The sequence below is a fragment of the Schistocerca nitens genome, chromosome 5 (genome assembly GCF_023898315.1).
Source record: "Schistocerca nitens isolate TAMUIC-IGC-003100 chromosome 5, iqSchNite1.1, whole genome shotgun sequence".
NCBI lineage: Eukaryota > Metazoa > Arthropoda > Insecta > Orthoptera > Acrididae > Schistocerca > Schistocerca nitens.
In genome coordinates this window covers 361,041,628-361,064,085 of record NC_064618.1, presented here as the reverse complement: position 1 = coordinate 361,064,085, position 22,458 = coordinate 361,041,628, and the positions used below count along the sequence as shown (strand labels likewise).

Below are 22,458 nucleotides of genomic sequence, written 5' to 3'. Positions count from 1 at the left end.
CGAACATTTAAATGGTGTACATCCAAACATAAAATTTACATTGGAGGTAGAGAAGGAAGGGAAGTTACCTTTTTTAGATGTGTTGGTAGAGCGAAAGCCGGATGGACGACTGGGCCATTCTGTGCACAGGAAGCCAACCCATACAGATTTATATCTGCATAGCCATAGCTTCCATCATCCGTCTCAGAAGAGAGCTATGCTGAATACTTTAGTACACAGAGCCAGGACTATTTCTGACAAGGACCACCTCGGTCCCGAGATTAACCATTTGACGACTGTTTTCAAGAGGAATGGTTATTCTTCCGGTGAAATTAAATCAGTATTGTCCAAGAAAGTAAGACACGATGCCGGCCATATACAAGAAGAGGACCAACACATAGCGCGGCTTCCTTTTTGCGGTGCTACAATGAGCAAGATAGCCAGAGTCCTGAAGAGGCAAGGAATAAAACCAGTTTTCCGACTACCTAGGAAAATTAAGGAAATGTTGAGATCAGTCAAAGATAGTCTCGGCTTAAGAGTGCCGGGAATTTATACTATTCCTTGCGAATGCGGCAAGAATTACGTGGGCCAATCTGTAAGAACCATTGCCGACCGCTGCATCGAGCACCAGCACCACCTAAAATACAGGTATTTGGAAAAATCAGCGATGGCTGAACACAGCCTGCTTAACAAGCATTCGATTTTATTTGAAGAAACCAGAGTAATAGCCCACGCATCGAATTACTGGGACCCTGTGATCCGGGAAGCTGTCGAAATTAGACTTAGCGATAATAACTTTAACAGAGACAACGGCTATGCACTTAGCAACACTTGGAAGAGTGCACTGGATAAAGAAAAATTGCAGAGAAAAACTTCCCGCACTCTACCTCCTGATTCAAGGGATGGCACTGCAAGCAACGCAGGATAGAAACTACATCTATGGAAGTAGAGGGCACCACTTCACTACGCGCCATATTGCTGCTGCTATGACGTATTCCAGCCAATCAGAAGCCGTCCTTGGCATATAAAAGTGGGAACCTCGCTAGTTCATGACAGTCAGTTTTAGCCCTGACGACGACAAGGGAGGTAGTGGTCGAAAGCTTGGAGTTTTATCCTGAACTGACGCGGCATGTACACCGAGAGATTTTTATTCAAGAAATACATCGCGAAAGACTTCATAGCCAGCTTTCGCAATGTTGACTGGAATACTCAATTTCAAATTCTGAAGGTGGCAGGGGGAAAATACAGGGAGCGAATGGCTATTTACAATTTGTACAGAAAGCAGATGGCAGTTATAAGAGTCGAAGGACATGAAAGGGAAGCAGTGGTTGGGAAGGGAGTGAGACAGGGTTGTAGCCTCTCCCTGATGTTATTCAATCTGTATATTGAGCAGGCACTGAAGGAAACAGAAGAAAAATTCGGAGTAGCTATTAAAATCCATGGAGAAGAAATAAGAACTTTGAGGTTCGCCGTTGACATTGTAATTCTTTCAGAGACAGGAAAGGACTTGGAAGAGCAGTTGAACGGAATGGATAGTGTCTTGAAAGGAGGATATAAGAGGAACATCAACAAAGGCAAAACGAGGATAATGGAATGTAGTCGAATCAAGTCGAGTGATGCTGAGGGAATTAGATTAGGAAATGAGACACTTAAAGTAGTAAAGGAGTTTTGCTATTTGGGGAGCAAAATAACTGATGATGGTCAAAGTAGAGAGGATATAAAATGTAGACTGTCAATGGCAAGAAAAGCATTTCTGAAGGAGAGAAATTTGTTAACATCGAGTATAGATTTAAGTGTCAGGAAGTCGTTTCTGAAAGTATTTGTATGGAGTGTAGCCATGTATGGAAGTGAAACATGGATGATAAATAGTTTAGACAAGAAGAGAATAGAAGCTTTCGAAATGTGGTGTTACAGAAGAATGCTGAAGATTAGATGGGTAGATCACATAACTAATGAGGAGGTATTGAATAGGATTGTGGAGAAGAGAAGTTTGTGGCACAGCTTGACTAGAAGAAGGGATTGGTTGGTAGGACATGTTCTGAGGCATCAAGGGATCACCAATTTAGTATTGGAGAGCAGCGTGGAGGGTAAAAATTGTAGAGGGAGACCAAGAGATGAATTCACCAAGCAGATTCAGAAGGATGTAGGTTGCAGTAGGTACTGGGAGATGAAGAAGCTTGCACAGGATAGAGTAGCATGGAGAGCTGTATCAAACCAGTCTCAGGACTGAAGACCACAACAACAACAACAACAACCTCTGATGTGTAAGGCTGGTCTAACTGACTCTCTGCAAGTGTGAATTTGGTTGTGGGTGCTGTGATACCAGCGTAACAAAAACTGGCCTCCACCTGAGCAAACCAGAGTACCAGGTTTTTTGGCCAAAATAGGGGCAGATGAATTGCCAGTCATTACACTGAGGATCGGTCCATCTTCTTACAGTATTTTTGGTGTATATTAGTTCTGAGTTGCCACTGATAGGATAATTGTACCTGAAACTCCCATACTTGAAATAATGTTCAGTTACATATACTGAAAATATACTGGATTCAGTTTTATTGTAATGTTGATCAGTTAAAGAGATAGGTATGTTTAGTTGCTACGAGCAACTCCAAATCCAAACAACAAAAGAACATAGACCTGTGTTATCATGTGGAGGCCTGTAGGCCTCCCCCTGACAGGTCAGGAGTGCACTACACAAAGGAAGCAGCTATTCTGGCAGCAGAGTACTTGTGGAGTACTCATGAGGGCTTTTAGGCTTGATGGTTGTTTGAGGTACTGTGATGAACACTCACCAGTTGATATGCAGCAAGAGAAGTCAGACCATGTTGAGAGTAAAGACACCTCAACTGTAAACATTTTGTCAGCAAACTGTCAAAGTGTTCATAATAAAGTTCCCAAATTATTCTTGGGACTGAGAGCTCGCTGAAATCCAAAGTGTAAAGCCCTGAGATATTTCGCGTGTCATGGAATGTATATCAGAATGATTAGAGGCATAGAAGGGGTAGTGTTCATTGCAGTTGACAAAAATATGGCCTACATTGAGAGTGTGAAAGTGAAGTTATGTGGTCATGTGTAACAGCTGTAGGTGAAATCAAGTTAATTGTTGGACGTTTTTACTGACTGCCCAATTCTGCTGTGTCATTGCTAGGGTTCTTCAAAAAAAGTTCATGGCCAGTAGTGTGTAAATACACTGATCATGCAATACTATTTGGAAGTTACCTTGACCTACACAGTACAGACTGGGATATCTGTGTCTGGTACAGACAGACAGCCGTGCAAAATACTTTTGAACATGTTTCTGAAAATTGTCTTGAGCAGCTAGCTTAGCAGTCCATATGCAATGGAAGTATCGTAGACCTTGTAGCTACAGATAGGCAGGACCTTCTTGACAGTGTCATTATAGAAATGAGGATTAGTGATCAGGATCTTATTATAGCAACTATGGTTATGGAAGTTAATAAATCAGTAAAGAAGGCTAGGAGAGTCATCCTGCTAGATAGAGCAGATAAGTAGTTGTTAGCATCTCACTTAGAGAGTGAATTGATGTCACTTAGTTCCAGTAAGACGGACGTAGAGGAATTGTGTGCAAAGTTCAAACAGATTATGAATTGTGGTCTGGAGAGTTATGTGCTCAGTAAATGGACAAGAAAAGATCCACTGTGGTTTAATAATAAAATTCAGAAGGCGCTGAGGAAGCAGAGGCTATTGCACTCTCTGTTCAAAAGAGAATGCACAAATGACAACAAGCAAAGGTTAGTAGAGATGCATTGGTGAAAAGATCTATGCAAGAAGCATACAACTATCACCAACATACCTTAACAAAAGATCTGGCAGAGGACCTGAGAAAATTCTGGTCAACTGTAAAATTGCTAAGCATGTCTAAGGCTTCCATTCAATCCCTTGTTGACCAGTCTGGTGCAGCAGATGAAGATAGCAAAACAAGGGTTGAAGTTTTAAATTTTGCATTCAAGAATCCTTCACACAGGAGAATCATACAAACATACTGTCATTAGACCATCAGACAGACTCCCGTGTGGACAACAGAGTAATAAGCATAGAGAAACAACTGAAGTTAGGGATATTGGTCTGTAATTTTGCGGGTCCATTCTTTTACCCTTCTTTAATACAGGAGTTTCCTGCACTTTTTTTCAATCACTTGGAACTTTGCACTGGGTGAGAGAGTAATGATAAATGCAAGTTAGGTAAGGGAACAATGCTGTAGAGCATTCTTTGTAAAACTGGTCTGAGATTTCATCTGGACCTGTTGACTTACTTGCTTTCAAATCTTTTAGTTGTTTCTCTATGCCAAGGATGCTTATTACTATGTTGTCCACACAGGAATCTGTCCAATGGTTTAATGGCAGTATGTTTGTACTGTTCTCATGTATGAACGATTCTTGAATGCAAAATTTAAAGGCAAAATTCTTTTTGAGTAACACTATTGAGAAAATTTAGAGAACCAGCATTTGTAGCTGACTGCTGAATGATTCTACTGGCACCAACATACATTGTGCATTTGTGCATAAGGACTATGAAGATAAAATTTGAGAAGTTAGGGCTCATATGGAGGCATATAGACAGTTGTTTATCTCTCACTCAATTTGTGAGTGAAACAGGAAAGGAAATGACTAGTACAGGGTGCCCTCCACCCTGGTGACTTGTGGAGTATCTGTGTAGATGTAGATGTAGATACAAAAAGGTTACAAACTTAACATCGACAGAGTGAACAGAAAGCATATTAAATATAGGTGAACACAGCACTCTTGGTGGCAAACACACAACTCAGCGGTTGCTATGACTCACTTGTTAATAAATATCACAATTTCACAGATACTAGACCATTTCACTGCATCAGAGTTGCTGAATAGCAGGAATGATGTTTACGTGTGCAACTATGACAGTCGATGTGTGTAGTGGTCACTGCACATATGTACCACATTCTCCAGCCAAGGGCCATGAGTAAAATTTGAGCCCAGTTAAATGGAGACTTAATCAAGAAGTTTCAATTGCAAATAAATTTGTCCTAACTAGGATAATATTTATTACTGCAGTCAGTGGTAGCTTGTAGTCACACATCCACAATTATTTCACAAGTGGCTTATATGTGAACTCATGTTTAGTGGAATGATTTTGCTTCTACTTTCATATACTTTTCTTTTGACAGTGTCAGTTTTCTCTATCAGTTATAGATTGATTGGGGGCGGGGGCGGGGGCGGGGGGGGGGGAGGGGGAGTGGGAGGGGACATTTCAGCTAATAATACTAATGTTGTGTTACAGCTCAGAAATGTCTTCAACAGCAGCAGAAGTCCACAAACAGTGTCACGAAGTGACCTCTTCTTATGATAAAACTGATTGTATGAGTACTGAGATGACACAAAAATAAGTAATTGCAAAAATATATGTGCTTAAACTACCATTGTTCAACTATGTATGTTGTGTCATAGTGCTCACTATTTATTATACTGATATATATTTCTTAGATTACAGCATGCTAATATTTCTGTAGTTGTAAAACAATATGATTTAACTTTCATAAGTATTAATTTGTAGACCATTAATGTATATGATTTTATAAACACTTCAATAATGAAACAATCTTTCTAGCATCAACAACTACATTTTTCAACCACAGGTGTCTTTTTGCATCTATATTTGGATAAAGGATATGTCATTAAAATGTAATTACCTATTTACATATCCAGTGTTAGCAACAATACTAAAGTTGTTTGTTGTTCTAGGTGCATCAAAACTTATGAAATTGAATTTATGCATGTGTCCAGTGAGTATAAGGACACCAGTGTGTTCAGAAGAATTAATACAAAGGATAGCATTTTTTTATCCTTTCATTTTGCTCCACTGCTGCATCTTGGCCGTCAGAACGGTGAGATATTTCTCAGTACTGGCCTCTAAAAAGGCAAACTCACATGCAGCTGACTGTTGTGTAGTATATAGACACATGTTATTGATCCACTTTATTAACATATATCTTGAACCATCCATGTACCTAAAGGTTTTCCCGAAGGATGGGATCTATGGATCAAAATGAATGAATTTTATGCTGACAGGTGTGTGCCTAGTGGGTAGGTCTTGAATGAGGTACCTGAACTGTTGTTTCTTTTAATATTTATTCTAATTACAATAGATGTTGTAATTATTATTTTTATTTTATTTGACTGTGAGAAAGTTCAGTTTGTACAAATGAAATATTGTTGTGAAGAATGGTTGATTCCATGAAATTTTTGGAAGACTGTTTTCTACCCATAACCTGCTGCCACAGTGTTTTTTGTCTAGTCTTAAACTGTAGGGAGACATGTGCAACACTGGCACTCTACAATGTACTTCTTAGTATTGCATGCCATCTGTCCAGCTTAAAGTGATCTTTCACTCTTCATCTAAGTTACTAGTGCTACTAGACTCACCAGACCTATATAAGGCAGGAGTTAACAGAATATTATCTGGAAGTGGCAACTCGTGTATAAAGCAAAACATATGCATCATTAAGCAACATACTATAAAACATGACCCTATGCTCAACTGCTTCAAGCCAATAAATTCACTACTTCAGAACACTGAATTTCTGTGGGTTATTTTAATAAAAGGCAAAAAGAACTGTTGTCGACATGTACAGTTCTTGGGACTTAATCACTGGGGTATCAGTGGAAATATGATCTTATCAACTGGGACAGTGGAGTACAGTTGGACATTACTTGGAATCCTGTCATTAGGAAACTCTGTTCTCTACATAATGAGCAATTTCCTGCCAATTCAACAAAGAAGGATGACTGATTTGATATCAAGAAGGTGAGCATTCTCCAAAGAGAACACATTGAGAAACATTTCAATTACACTTGTCTTATAATTAATGCAAACATACATACAGCAACAGAAGAAATGGTAAATAATTTTCTCAATAGTTTTATTGAGTGGGTTTCTGCAAATGGTCTCACTCTCCATTTCAAAAAGACCCAACGCATTCAGTTCTGTGCATCAAGAGATACTACAGCAGTGATGCATGTGACATATGGTGAGGATTAATAACTAGTGTGAAACCTTCTAAAATTTTGGGTGTCCACACTGATAGGGATTGAAACTGAAACAAATGCCTTTTGGAATTACTACGAAAACTTAGTTTAGCTACATTTTCACTTAAAATTGTTGCAAACGTGGGGAGAAACAAATAAGTAAGTTGACCTATTTTGCACATTTCCTTTCAGTAATGTCATATGGAGTAATGTTCTGGGGTAACTCATCTTGAAGAAAGAAAGCTTTGTTGCTCAAAAACACATTGAGAACAATATGTGGTGCTCACCCATGATCATCCTGTAGACATATGTTTTGAATACTGGTTCACAGTACATTTGTTCCCTCATGAAGTTAGTTGTAAATAATCCACTGCAATTCAAAAGAAACAGCAGTGTATATAATTACAACAGTAGAAGAAACAATAACATTTATTACTCCACATTAAGGTTGTCTCTAGTACAAAAAGGGGTCCAAATGCTGCCTCCAAAATTTTTGATTACTTAATCAATAATATAAAATGTCTGACAGGCAACAAAGTTAAATTTGAAAATGAACTGAAAAAGTTTCTCCGTGACAACATCTTCTATTCCACAGAAAATTTTCTATTTTTGTAATGTGCAAAAGGTGGTGGTTAGGAATTACTAACTCACATCTGTAATTTACCCAAAATAGCCATTTTAAATTATCAGCTTGTAGCCATATTTACATATGAAAGTGTAACTTGAATGTAAAATGTCTCACTCCACATCATTATGACTAATTGTACAAATGATCCATTGAACATGAAACTAACTAAATAACTACAGTAAAAATGTGTGTGCTCAAGTAACACATGTGCAGCGAATTGTGAATTTACCATAAATGTGCTGATGGGGACTTGATAGAACTCAGTGTACTTTTTTCTTGTTTACTCCTGAAAAGTACCAAAACATTTTGTGGTAAATTATAAGAACAGCAAGTTGTGGGTATCTGGCAGTTTTATTAAAAATATATGAAACGTTCAGAATGCTATGAATGTATTTAAAGTAACATCAGAGTACAGGGAGTTTATTTTTTTGTTAAACTGTTTGCTGTGTCATACAGGCTGACTGTGATGGTTTATTCATATTGCCTAAGATACAATAAAATAATAAGGTGGTTTGTGAAAGTGCAGCATAATAAGAGTAGGAAACAAATGCAACAGAATAAGGAGCAACGTGCAACATCTTTTTGACTGCAGCATGGTCAGTGGTTACACAAAAAAAATATATACCAAATCTTGATCTATGAGATCCACATGCATCTTTTTCCAAATCCAAAAAAGAAGAAACTGTGTCAATGGTTAATAAAATGCATGAACAATTAACACCACTTTGGAGAAAATCTCTTGTGGAAATAGAACAATCACTGTACCCTGTGTGCTGTCAATTACTGGTACAAAGGTTACTGTAAAGAGTACCTGTGTCACTACGGTTCTGGAAGAGAGAGTTCTTATGCCATCTGTTGTGGGTGTCCTCAGTATTTGGTGTCATTTGGTTTCTCCATGAACCATGGACCTTACTGTTGGTGGGGAGGCTTGCATGCCTCAGTGGTACAGATAGCCATACTGTAGGTGCAACCACAACGGAGGGGTATCTGTTGAGAGGCCAGACAAATGTGTGGTTCCTGAAGAGGGGCAGCAGCCTTTTCAGTAGTTGCTGGGGCAACATTCTGGATGATTGACTGATGTGGCCTTGTAACAGTAACCAAAACAGCCTTGCTGTGCTCGTACTGCGAATGGCTGAAAGCAAGGGGAAACTACAGCCGTAATTTTTCCCAAGGGCATGCAGCTTTACTGTATGATTAAATGAAGATGGCATCCTCTTGGGTAAAATATTCCGGAGGTAAAATAGTCCCCCATTTGGATTTCCAGGCGGGGACTACTCAAGAGGACGTCATTATCAGGAGAAAGAAAACTGGCGTTCTATGGATCGGGGTGTGGAATGTCAGATCCCTTAACCGGGCAGGTAGGTTAGAAAATTTAAAAAGGGAAATAGATAGGTTAAAGTTAGATGTAGTGGGAATTAGTGACATTCGGTGGCAAGAGGAACAAGACTTTTGATCAGGTGAATACAGGGTCATAAATACAAAATCAAATAGGGGTAATGCAGGAGTAGGTTTAATAATGAATAAAAAAATAGGAGTACGGGTAAGCTACTACAAACAGCATAGTAAACGCATTATTGTGGCCAAGATAGACACAAAGCCCATGCCTACTACAGTAGTACAAGTTTATATGCCAACTAGCTCTGCAGATGATGAATGTATGATGAGATAAAAGAAGTTATTCAGGTAGTGAAGGGAGACGAAAATTTAATAGTCATGGGTGACTGGAATTCGAGAGTAGGAAAAGGGAGAGAAGGAAACATAGTAGGTGAATATTTATTGAGGCTAAAAATGAAAGAGGAAGCCGCCTGGTAGAATTTTGTGCAGAGCATAACTTAATCATAGCTAACACTTGGTTCAAGAATCATGAAAGAAGATTGTATACATGGAAGAACCCTGGAGATACTAAAAGGTATCAGATAGATTATATAATGGTAAGACATAGATTTAGGAACCAGGTTTAAAATTGTAAGACATTTCCAGGGGCAGATGTAGACTCTGACCACAATCTATTGGTTATGAACTGTAGATTAAAACTGAAGAAACCGCAAAAAGGTGGGAATTTAAGGTGATGGGACCTGGATAAACTGACTAAACCAGAGGTTGTAGAGAGTTTCAGGGAGAGCATAAGGGAACAATTGACAGGAATGGGGGAAAGAAATACAGTAGGAGAAGAATGGGTAGCTTTGAGGGATGAAGTAGTGAAGGCAGCAGAGGATCAAGTAGATAAAAAGACGAGGGCTAGTAGAAATCCTTGGGTAACAGAAGAAATATTGAATTTAATTGATGAAAGGAGAAAATATAAAAATGCAGTAAATGAAGCTGGCAAAAAGGAATACAAACATCTCAAAAATGAGATTGACAGGAAGTGCAAAATGGCTAAGCAGGGATGGCTAGAGGGCAATGTAAGGATGTAGAGGCTTTTCTCACTAGGGGTGAAAGCAGAAAGGTGGAAGGAGTATATAGAGGATCTATACAAGGGCAATGTACTTGAGGACAATATTATGGAAATGGAAGAGGCTGCAGATGAAGATAAAATGGGAAATATGATACTGCATGAAGAGTTTGACAGAACACTGAAAGACCTGAGTCGCAACAAGGCCCCAGGAGTAGAAAACATTCCATTAGAGCTACTGACAGCCTCGGGAGAGCCAGTCCTGACAAAAATCTACCATCTGCTGAGCAAGATGTATGAGACAGGCGAAATACCCTCAGACTTCAATAAGAATATAATAATTCCAATCCCAAAGAAAGCAGGCGTTGACAGATGTGAAAATTACCGAACCATCAGTTTAATAAGTCATGGCTGCAAAATACTAATGCAAATTCTTTACAGACAAATGGAAAAACTAGTAGAAGCTGACCTCGGGGAAGATCAGTTTGGATTACATAGGAATATTGGAACACGCGAGGCAGTACTGACCCTACAACTTATCTTAGAAGCTAGATTAAGGAAAGGCAAACCTATGTTTCTAGCATCTGTAGACTTAGAGAAAGCTTTTGACGGTGTTGACTGGAATACTCTTTTTCAAATTCTGAAGGTGGCAGGGGTAAAATACAGGGAGCGAAAGGCTATTTACAATTTGTACAGAAAGCAGATGGCAGTTATAAGAGTCGAAGGACATGAAAGGGAAGCAGTGGTTGGGAAGGGAGTGAGACAGGGTTGTAGCTTCTCCCCGATGTTATTCAACCTGTATATTGAGCAAGCAGTGTAGGAAACAAAAGAAAAGTTTGGAGTAGGTATTTAAATCCATGGAGAAGAAATAAGAACTTTGAGGTTCACCGTTGACATTGTAATTCTGTCAGGGACAGGAAAGGACTTGGAAGAGCAGTTGAACGGAATGGATAGTGTCTTGAAAGGAGGATATAAGAGGAACATCAACAAAGGCAAAATGAGGATAATGGAATGTAGTCGAATTAAGTCAGGTGATGCTGAGGGAATTAGATTAGGAAATGAGACACTTAAAGTAGTAAAGGAGTTTTGCTATTTGGGGAGTAAAATAAATGATGATGGTCGAAGGAGAGAGGATATAAAATGTAGACTGGCAATGGCAAGGAAAGGGTTTCTGAAGGAGAGAAATTTGTTAACATCGAGTATAGATTTAAGTGTCAGGAAGTCGTTTCTGAAAGTATTTGTATGGAGTGTAACCATGTATGGAAGTGAAACATGCACGATAAATAGTTTGGACAAGAAGAGAACAGAAGCTTTCGAAATGTGGTGCTACAGATGAATGCTGAAGATTAGATGGGTAGATCACATAACTAATGAGGAGGTATTGAATAGGATTGTGGAGAAGAGAAGTTTGTGGCTCAACTTGACTAGAAGAAGGTAGGACATGTTATGAGGCATCAAGGGATCACCAATTTAGTATTGGAGGTCAGTGTGGAGGGTAAAAGTCGTAGAGGGAGACCAAGAGGTGAATACACTAAGCAGATTCAGAAGGATGTAGGTTGCAGTAGGTACTGGGAGATGAAGAAGCTTGCACAGGATAGAATAACATGGAGAGCTGCAACAACTAACCTGCATTAACTAGGCAGGCCACTGATGTGAACCACATAGTGTGTGGGAATCAGAACTGAAGCGTATTTAATGGCTGGAAATGCCATATAGAGTGAACACTATGACTGCAAGTAATGTTAGTTGAAATCTGATTAACAAAGCCATAATCATCTCTAACCATAACACTGAATCATATTGAGTCCCAAGTCCAGGTCCACAAAATGAGGTAACAGTTGCATTGAATAATCATTGCTTCAAGGCTTCAGTAACGAAGTACAAACTGCCATTCCATCGCCAGAGTAGATACTTATTTTCTGCAGAGGACTTACAACCATCCCAGTGTGATGTGGCCATGATTCCGGTAGCGATAGCTGCTGAAGACTGTGCCACACACTGAGGTGACAAAAGTCATGGGATACCTCCTAACATCATGTCAGACCTCCTTTTGCCTGGCACAGTGCAGCATGTTGATGTGGCATTTGAAGTATTCCTCACTCCAAATGCTTGCACCAAATTACAAGTAGATGTAATTAAACTTTGTTTATTTGGACAAATAAACTTCAAACACAAACATTGTGATATTTTTGATGTGTACAACAAAAGATAATGAATACTCTTTAGAAATTCTTATTAGTAATATGAAGGAAAAGTTCATCACAAACAGTTGTTCTTCAAAAAATGAAAATAGGTTCTTGACAGCTTAGATTAAGTTCTCTTGACCAATGAAAAGTATGTCTTCAAAACAAAGTACATATTCAAAGTTCTGTCTCACTAACAGCACGACTTATTCATGGTGGAGAACACCAAGGCTCAGAGTAAAAGCCATAGGAGCACAGCTGTCCAGGTGGGGAAAATGATGTCCAATCTGAGGTGATGTCCAGATGATGATTGTACATCAGTCACAGGCTGGCTAAGACAGAAATGGATCTAGCTAGCTTTGCACTGGTAGAAATACTCACATGGTGGCAATGAAAGTTACAGCAGATGCAGAAAGAGGTTTATGTCTGGAGCGACCCACGTTACTATCTTCTGTGCCCTCTGGTTGGTTACCGGAAGGCCAAATCATTCACAGAAATGGTCCAGTATGTTCTTCAAACCAATTGCAAACATTTGTAACCTGGTGAAATGGTGCATTGTTATCCATAAAAATTCCATGGTTATTGGGGAACATGAAGTCCATGCATGGCTGCAATGGTCTTCAGGTAGCTGAACATAATCATTTCTAGTCAATGAACAGTTCTGTTGGACCAGAGGACTCAGTGCATTTCATGTAAACACAGACCTCACCATTATGGAGCCACCACCAGCTTGCACAGGGCCTTGTTGACAACTTGGAACCATGGCTTCGTGGGGTCTGCACTACTCTCAAACCCTACCATCAGCTCTTAGCAACTGAAATCGGGACTCATCTGACCAGTTGTCTAGGGTCCAGCTGATATGGTTATGAGCCCAGTAGAGGTGCTGCAGGTGATGTCATGCTATCGGCAAAGGCACTTGCATCAGTTGTCCGCTGCCATAGCCCATATTCATCGTATGTTCCAAATTGATTTTTTATGGTTATCTTTAAGCACTGACAACTCTAGGCAAATGCCACTGCTCTCAATCATTTTGTGAAGGCCATTGGCCACTGTGTTATCCATGGCGAGAGGTAGCACCTGAAATCTGGTATTCTAGGTACACTCTTTACACTGTGGATCTCAGAATATTGAATTCCCTAACAGTTTCTGAAACGGAATGTCTCACTCATCTAGCACCAGCTTACAATTTGCATTCAAGTTCTATTAGTTCCCATAATGTGGCCATAACCACATCAGAAACCTTTTCACATGAATCACTTGTCTACAAATGACAGCTCCAGCAGTGCACTGCCCTTTTATACCTTGTGTATGTGACACTGCCGCTGTCTGTGTACATGACTATCACACTCCCATGACTTTTGAACCTCAGCATATACAGGGTGTTGCAAAAAGGTATGGCCAAACTTTCAGGAAACATTCCTCACACACAAAGAAAGAAAATATGTTATGTGGACATGTATCTGGAAACACTTACTTTCCATGTTAGAGCTCATTTTATTACTTCTCTTCAAATCACATTAATCATGGAATGGAAACACACAGCAACAGAATGTTCCAGCGTGACTTCAAACACTTTGTTACAGGAAATGTTCATAATGTCCTCCATTAGCTAGGATACATGCATCCACCCTCCATCGCATGGAATCCCTGGTGCGCTGATGCAGCCCCGGAGAATGGTGTATTGTATCACAGCCATCCACAATACGAGCACGGAGTGTCTCTACATTTGGTACCGGGGTTGCGTAGACAAGAGCTTTCAAATGCCCCCATAAATGAAAGTCAAGAGGGTTGATGTCAGGAGAGTGTGGAGGCCATGGAATTGGTCCGCCTCTACCAATCCATCGGTCACCGAATCTGTTGTTGAGAAGCGTACGAACACTTCGACTGAAATGTGCAGGAGCTCCATCGTGCATGTTCTAGCAGCACAGGTAGAGTATCCCATATGAAATCATGATAACGTGCTCCATTGAGCGTAGGTGGAAGAACATGGGGCCCAATCAAGACATCACCGACAATGCCTGCCCAAACGTTCACAGAAAATCTGTGTTGATGACGTGATTGCACAATTTCGTGCGGATTCTCGTCAGCCCACACATGTTGACTGTGAAAATTTACAATTTGATCACGTTGGAATGAAGCCTCATCCATAAAGAGAACATTTGTACTGAAATGAGGATTGACATATTGTTGGATGAACCATTCGCAGAAGTGTACCCGTGGAGGCCAATCAGCTGCTGATAGTGCCTGCACATGCTGTACATGGTACGGAAACAACTGGTTCTCTCTATACAGTGGCATGGTCAACGTTACCTTGTACAGCAGCAACTTCTCTGATGCTTACATTAGGGTTATCATCAACTGCACGTAGAATTGCCTCGTCCATTGCAGGTGTCCTCATCGTTCTAGGTCTTCCCCAGTCGCGATTCATAGGCTGGAATGTTCTGTGCTCCCTAAGACGCCGATCAGTTGCTTCGAATGTCTTCCTGTTGGGACACCTTCGTTCTGGAAATCTGTCTTGATACAAACGTACCGCGCCACGGCTATTGCCCCGTGCTAATCCATACATCAAATGGTCATCTGACAACTCCGCATTTGTAAACATTGCACTGACTGCAAAACCACGTTTGTGATAAACGCTAACCTGTTGATGCTACGTACTGACGTGCTTGATGTTAGTACTGTAGAGCAGTGAGTTCCATGTCAACACAAGCACCGAAGTCAACATTACCCTCCTTCAATTCGGCCAACTGGCGGTGAATCGAGGAAGTACAGTACATACTGACGAAACTAAAATGAGCTCTAACATGGAAAGTAAGCATTTCCGGACACATGTCCACAAAAGATATTTTAATTGTGTGTGAGGAATGTTTCCTGAAAGTTTGGCCGTACCTTTTTGTAACACCCTGTATTTCCACCTCTGTCAAAGTCACTAGCATGACATGATATTAGATGCCTTCCCCCATTAATCAGCCCATTATGGCAGTAAAGTCCAGGATGGAATCAGGGTTTATGACATTGGAGGGGAGAGGAGGTGAGGCACCACTGCCAGTGGCTAAGTTACAATTGGTAACATGGGAAGGGCCACTGGGACTTTCTCCTCCAATTGGAATGGAACTTCCACAGCTGGGGACACTGGTTTAAACTCCATGAGCTCCTCATACTCCATTGCCTTTATTCTTAATGCAACATTTCATTTTATGTTCTCACCTATGAAATTATATTTATGCGACTTACACATTTTTTTTCATTCCCAGAATTTCTGACTTGTCTTAAGATATCTTAAATGTGTATGTTTTCAGTCAATTACCTTTTATGTTAATGTTACAGTGTATGATAAATTAAAAATTTATTTGACTGCTCCAGACATCCTTATTATTATCACATCATATTAGTTTTAGTGATTATGATAAATTATAAAACAAAATAAAACACTCAAATTATTAACCAAATGGGTTAATTGTTTATTCAAAACTGTATATCCAAAATCCTAAAATGACTGGGAACACAATCAAAAAATATGGTTGTATCAGGGTCTTCACTAAACATTTACCCTCCGCCACACACCGTCAGGTGGCTTGCGGAGTATGGATGTAGATGTAGAGGAGGTAGAAATAGATTATGAACTGTCTAAGGCAGTTACATTTCACCAGAAATAAAATCATGTAGTCAAGCAAATCAAAATTATGCTGACCAGTCTGTATGTACAGAGAAGCTATCCAACATGTACACTGAAGAGCCAATGAAACTGTTACACGTACCTAATATCGTGTATGTCCCCCACGAGCATGGAGAAGTGCTGCAGTATGATGTGGCATGGACTCAACTAATGCCTGAAGTAGTGCTGGAGGGAATTGACACCATGAATCCTGCAGAGCTGTCCTTAAATCCATAAGATTATGAGAGGATGGAGATCTCTTCTGAACAGCACATTGCAAGTCATCCCAGATATGCTCAATAATGCTCATGTCAGTGGAGTTTGGTGGCCTGCAGAAGTGTTTAAACTCAGAAGAGAGTTCCTGGAGCCACTCTGTAGAAATTCTGGATGTATGGGGTCTCAAATTGTCCTGATGAAATTGCCCAAGTCCATCGTAATGCACAATGGACGTGCATGGATGCAGGTAAAAATGAAATGATCGCATGGGATTCACTGGCCAGGATGTCCCCTTGGGGGTTTGGCCGCTGCATTGCAAGTCTTTTTAGTTGATGCCACTTAAGCGACTTGCGTATCAATGATATTGAAAATGCAGGTGATCAGACAGGATGCTTATGTATGTGTAACCAGTCAGAGTTGTATATAAACACATAGACTGCCCATGCCCCACGCCATTACAGAGCCTCCACCAGCTTGAACAGCCCGCTGCTGACATACAGGGTTCATGGATTCATGAGGTTGTCTCCATACCCGTACGTGTCTGTCCGCTCAATACAATTTTAAATTAGACTTGTCTGACCAGCAACATGTGTCCAGTCATCAACAGTCTAATGTCGATGTTCACAGGTCCAGGCAAGGCATAAAACTTTGTGTTATGCAGTCATCAAGGATACACAAGTGGGCCTTCAGCTCCAAAAGCTCAAAGATGTTTCATTGAATGGTTTGCATGCTGACATTTGTTGATGGCCCAGCATTGAAACCTGCAGCAATTTGCAGATGGGTTGCACTTCCATCAAGCTGAATTATTCTCGTCAGTTGTCATTGGTCCCATTCTTGTAGGATCTTTTTCTGGCGACAACGATGTCAGAGATTTAATGTTTTACCACGATACACTCATGAAATGGTCGTATGGGAAAATCCCCACTTCATCGCTGATGAAGGGACTTAGTTTCACTGTTCACCAGCTTGTGAAAGTAAATTTTCCACCCTTAAGACCATGTTGTTGTCTGCACCCTGCTTAGTGATGTACCAACCAGGCTTCCACATGGTGCTTGCGACAGGCACTTCCGAGTATGGGTTGGAGATGATAATCAATTGCTCATAGATCTCCTGATTGCTCCAAGCGGCCTATTGCTTATGCCTCAAAAATGCCGACTCCTGCTCAAACTAGGTACTCTCAGATAGAAAAGGAAGCTTTGGATTCTATGGTACCAAATTCTATGTGGTCACCAGTGACAAACCATTGGTTTACTTATTCTGTCCTGGTGCATCATTACCAGATAAAGCAGCACATTGAAATCAATGATGGGTTCTTTTCCTTTCACATTACGACTTCGAGATTCATTTCTGCTCTGCAACACACAAATGACAATGTTTTGTCCCACCTGCCGGCCGGTCCAGACCCAGGATTTGATCAGGAGGAATTGCTTTGTTCCCACATTGATGTCGCTGCCCAGCAGACAGTTGATGAATTTCCTGTAACTAGCACATGGATCCTGAAGGCTGTAACATTGGATCCTGTTTTGCGGAAGGTCATAAGATTCGTACACTGTGGTTGGTCAGATTCACCACCTTCTCATTTGTCTGACCTCCTCTGTAATTACTACATCTTTCAATGTCAATTCTCTGTTGTGGATGGTGTTCTGGTTTTAGACATGGATCACTAAGCCCCTCGAACAGTGATCCCCTCAGTGCTTCATTTGGAGATTCTCTGTTTATTACATGCAGATCATTGGAGTGTATCACGCACAAAAGCATTGGCCCAGTTTGGATGGCAACATTACCCAGCTGGTAGCTTCCTGTTGACAGTGTGTGATGCACCAAGCAGCCCCTCAGGTGTCATTGTTGCCTTGTCTAATGCTGTCACATGCATGGGACCGAGTACATGTGGATTTCATTGGCATCTTTCTTAACGCTCATTGGCTGTGGTTGTTGATGCATATTGTCTTTTTCCGTATATCATTCATTGTGATTCCACATCCACAACTCCCATCATCATAGATGTGTCCAAACTTTTTTCACTTGAAAGTTTGTCCACAATGTTAATGTCGAATACTGGTTCACAGTTTTCATCACAAGGGTTTGCGGCATTTTGTGATTCCTGTGGTATCCATTACATCTTTGCCCTGCTGTTACATCCACAATATAAAGGTGAGGTGGAAAGCCTACTGCAAATGTACAAAACTCAGATGAAAATGTATGTTGCTAACTCTTGTCTGACATTGCCTTTGACTGGTCTCTCTCGTCGTACCACTTCACACTGCTCTGCAAGAGGAGCCTGGTGGAGCTACTCCACGGATGGCAGCCGAGGATATTGCTACACCTCCTGTGGCCTCCACCTGGACATCAATCCACGCAGCCGCCAAGCCTCTTTTGGCTGGGTGTGGCCATCAGGGCATGTGGTTCCAGACATCACCCTAAATGGATTACAGCTGTCATCACCAGATGCCGGGAGCAGCATCTCTGCAACATTTGTATGGGGGATGGTTTCTGCTCGAGGCACTGTGATTAGCTTCACCTCTGTTTGGACAGCCCATCCACATTGGGTGCCACGTCACCTGCTGATGCCAGTTCTCCACTTCCTTATGGGCAAGGCCATCCATCCTCAGTGGCCGAACCAGCAGTTCCTCTAATGCTACCAACACCATTGTCAAGGATTCCGTCACCCATTCTTGAGCAACCGCTAATACCAGCTTCCTCAGCACCATGAGCACTGTCATCAGAACTGATGCCCAAGGGTAACATGGAAACAGCTCTGGCATCACCAATGGGAAGGTGGGTGCGAAACGTGTCCACGCGTCAAGCACATCAGACCTTATGCTCCCACTGAAGCACACCACCTTAGCCAGAGCCTAATAGATGAGGAGGACAGCACGGAAATCTCAAGCATCTGTGATCTCCCTAAGAGAGGAGGAATGCAGTGAAGTGAGCGTGTACTTTCAAAAGGCCACATATGGGGCAGTGCTATGGCCTTGGTTCGCTATATGTGCTGCTACAGCTCTTTGTATACATAACTGGTTCCTGCTAAATGTTACTTAAATGCTGTTTCAAGTTTTTAATGCTTCTGTGGAATGATATTTTGTGTTCAGTCTACTGGTCTTGTCGTACTTATACTTAATTACAACAAGAACTATTGAAATCATATCATCTTATGGGATGCAATATGTCAATGTACACTTCTTGAATGGTCATTTGGACACCTTCCTGTGTAATCTAGTGTTGGGCACATGGAAAATGATTTCACTAGGGCATTTCTCCAATGGAAATGCTTTTTCAACGTAAATGGAGTCAGACTAGTGATGGTCCTTATGAAGCTATGTTCCTTACCCAATGTATTGCAGGAAATTGCGAAAGAAAATTTTTTAGATATGATTCTTTACTTTTGTTTACTCTTATGTTACACATTTCTTTGATTTGTTTGTCTACTGACAGATATTTAGATGTTTGCATTTGGAAATCTTGTTGCAAAACCATATCATTTTGCCAGATACATATAATACATGAGGTGTCGTAAGCATTTGCAAGAACCTTTATCATATTAAAACAGCAGCTTGTACAGAAATTCTGAAATGAAATCTGGATTTAGGGGTAAAGAATCTTCCAGAAACGGTGTATATTGTTCTTGAGAATGTAGTATATATTTCTTTTATTGACCAGTGTAATTTGTGAATGAAAAATGATTAGGGAGACCAAAAGTTTAGAAGATACTGAGATTAAAACTGAGAGTGAAAAACGAAGATGAAAAGAAATACAAGAGGTGTTCAATAAGTAATGCAACAGATTTTTTTCTGAAAGTAGGTCGGTTTTATTCAGGATTCCAATACACCATATTATTCCCCACTCTTTTGGCTACAAAACCCTATTTTTCAACATAATCTCCATTCAATGTGATGGCATTATGGCACCTTACTGGGAGGGCTTGTATGCCCACATGGTACCACTCTACTGATCGATGTCTTGTTGCATCAGTAACCTCCCCATCATCAATGTAATGCTCCCCAAGAAGTCCACCCTTTATTGGGCCGAACAGTTGGAAATCAGAAGTTGTGAGATCCAGGCTGTAGGGTGGATGATGAAGAACAGTCCATTGAAGTTTTGTGAGATTCTCTAAGGTGCACAGACTTGTGTGAGACCTTGTGTTGTCATGTGGAATGAGAAGTTCATTTGCATTTTTGTGGTGATGAACACTGAAGTTGTTTGTTCAATTTCCTAAGGGTAGCACAATACACTTCAAAGTTGACTGTTGCACCACCAGGGGGGACATCAAACAAAATAACCCCTTCAGAGTCACAGAAGACTGTTTCCATGACTTTACTGTCTTAGGATGTGGCTTTGAACTTTTTCTTCAGAGGGGAGGTGATGGGGCACCACCGCATGAATTGTCATTTTGTTTACAGTTTGAAGTGATGAACCTGTTTTTCATCATCTGTGATGATGTTCAACAAAAAATCGTCACGATCAGTCTCGTAACCCACAATTATTTCCACACAGGAGGTCCTCCACTACTCTTTATGGTCTTCTGTTAAGCAGAAAGGAACCCAGGGGGTCACACCTTTGAGTATCCTAACTGATGAATAAGTGCCTCCTCACTACAATTAGAGATGTCCAATTGTGCAGTGAAGTGTTTCATTGTGACCCATTGATCACCTTGAATGAGAGTGTCTGCACATTCCAACATTGCAGGAGTCACACCTGTGTGTGGCTAACTGGCATCCAGGAAATCAGACAGGTTTGCGCAATGTTGTGGTGATGATGACAGATGCCATGTCTAATGGCTCACCATGTTTTTATTCACTGCCCGATCTCCATAGACATTCTGCAAGCTCATATGAATGTCTGTAATGCTCTGGTTTTCTGCCAAAAGAAACTCTAAACAGTGCTCTGTTGGAACACACCTTCATTACAGACACAATTTTGAAGGCTGCATATAGTGTTGCCACTTATTGGAACTTCATGAAACTATAAGGAGAACAGAGTAAGGAATATTCCATGATGATCCACAATAAATTCTGCATTTTTTCAACTGAAATTGGCTTAGGAAAAAAAAAATTGTGTTGCATTATTTATTTGACACCCCTTGTACACGCTGTTGTTATAATGAATCAGAGTCATTGTTATTGCATTGAATCTCCAACAGTTTGAATTAAAATAATCATGGTGCAGCTGTAGCACCTGTTGCATGTATACTCCATGTGGTAAACTCTAACTCTTCCATTGCATAGAGATGACAGAGAACACCTTCATTCATATACTCAAGAACAATCAGGACTCAAATAATAAAAACATGAATGGCAAAAGTTAGCCGCCACGACAGTTGTGAATGTGCGTGTAAGCACGTTCAGAGCATACAGAGACAGGTACAAAGGCATGTGCATTAACACATCCAGAGCAGCTAAAGGGTTAAATTTCCGCTTCCAGGAACGGAAGCTGTGCTGATCCTGGATCAAATCTGCCTCACAGATTAACAATGAGGGCCAGCCAGGATGTGATTTTTAGGCAGTTTTCCATACCCCACCAAGTGTTTACTGGGCTGGTACCTAAATCCTGCCTTAGCTACATGATTCGCAAACATTTAGAGAAGAGTTGGGGTACACACATTCCATCTGTGAGGGGAGGAGGGGGAGGTGTAAAAAAATATGACAACCTTTTCCAATGTGGGACAAAGGCACACAGAAAAGCAGAAAAAGAAAACTGTCAAAAGTTATCAAATATTGAACTACTGACATTTACTTTCAACGAGCATGTAATGATAAAAAATAATGAGATATTAAGAGAAATATGAAAATACAGTAGCAAAGAATACAAAAACCATTTGGAACTCTGGATTGAAATGAACTCATGATTGCCACTGTCTGTTTTCTTTCAGCTGAGTGCACTGATTTATATTTCTACCCCAGTTGTATCAGCTTCAGTTATTGACTGTTATACACATTCCACTCTTTCTATTATTAGTAGCTTGACGGAATGGGTTTAAACTACTATTTTTCAATTATCACCGTCATCATTGTATAGAGTTTTGTTATCGCCGACCGCTGTGGTCTCGCAGTTCTAGGCGTGCAGTCCGGAACCGTGCGACTGCTACGGTCGCAGGTTCGAATCCTGCCTCGGGCATGGATGTGTGTGATGTCCTTAGGTTGGTTAGGTTTAAGTAGTTCTAAGTTCTAGGGGACTGATGACCACAGCAGTTGAGTCCCATAGTGCTCAGAGCCATTTGAACCATTTTGTTATCATTTGCAGGGTCTGCTTGAAAGACAAAAATGGTTCAAATGGCTCTGAGTACTGTGGGACTTAACTTCTGAGGTCATCAGTCCCCTAGAACTTAGAACTACTTAAACCTAACTAACCTAAGGACATCACAAACATCCATGCCCGAGGCAGGATTC

General features: G+C 40.7%; 1 protein-coding gene across 5 annotated transcripts in view; it reads left to right on the top strand.

Moving 5' to 3' along the window:
* The window catches only part of LOC126259455 (alpha-L-iduronidase), a 231,075-nt gene that overhangs the window by 204,900 nt on the left and 3,717 nt on the right, over positions 1 to 22,458 (top strand). For 4 of the 5 annotated variants that reach the window (XM_049956279.1, XM_049956277.1, XM_049956276.1 and 1 more), the window contains one exon: positions 5,718 to 5,860. In XM_049956279.1, coding sequence (XP_049812236.1) covers positions 5,718 to 5,860 — 143 coding nt within the window. Of the gene's footprint in view, positions 1 to 5,717; positions 5,861 to 22,458 lie in introns of those variants that run through there. The other variant, XM_049956281.1, reaches the window with a different exon arrangement.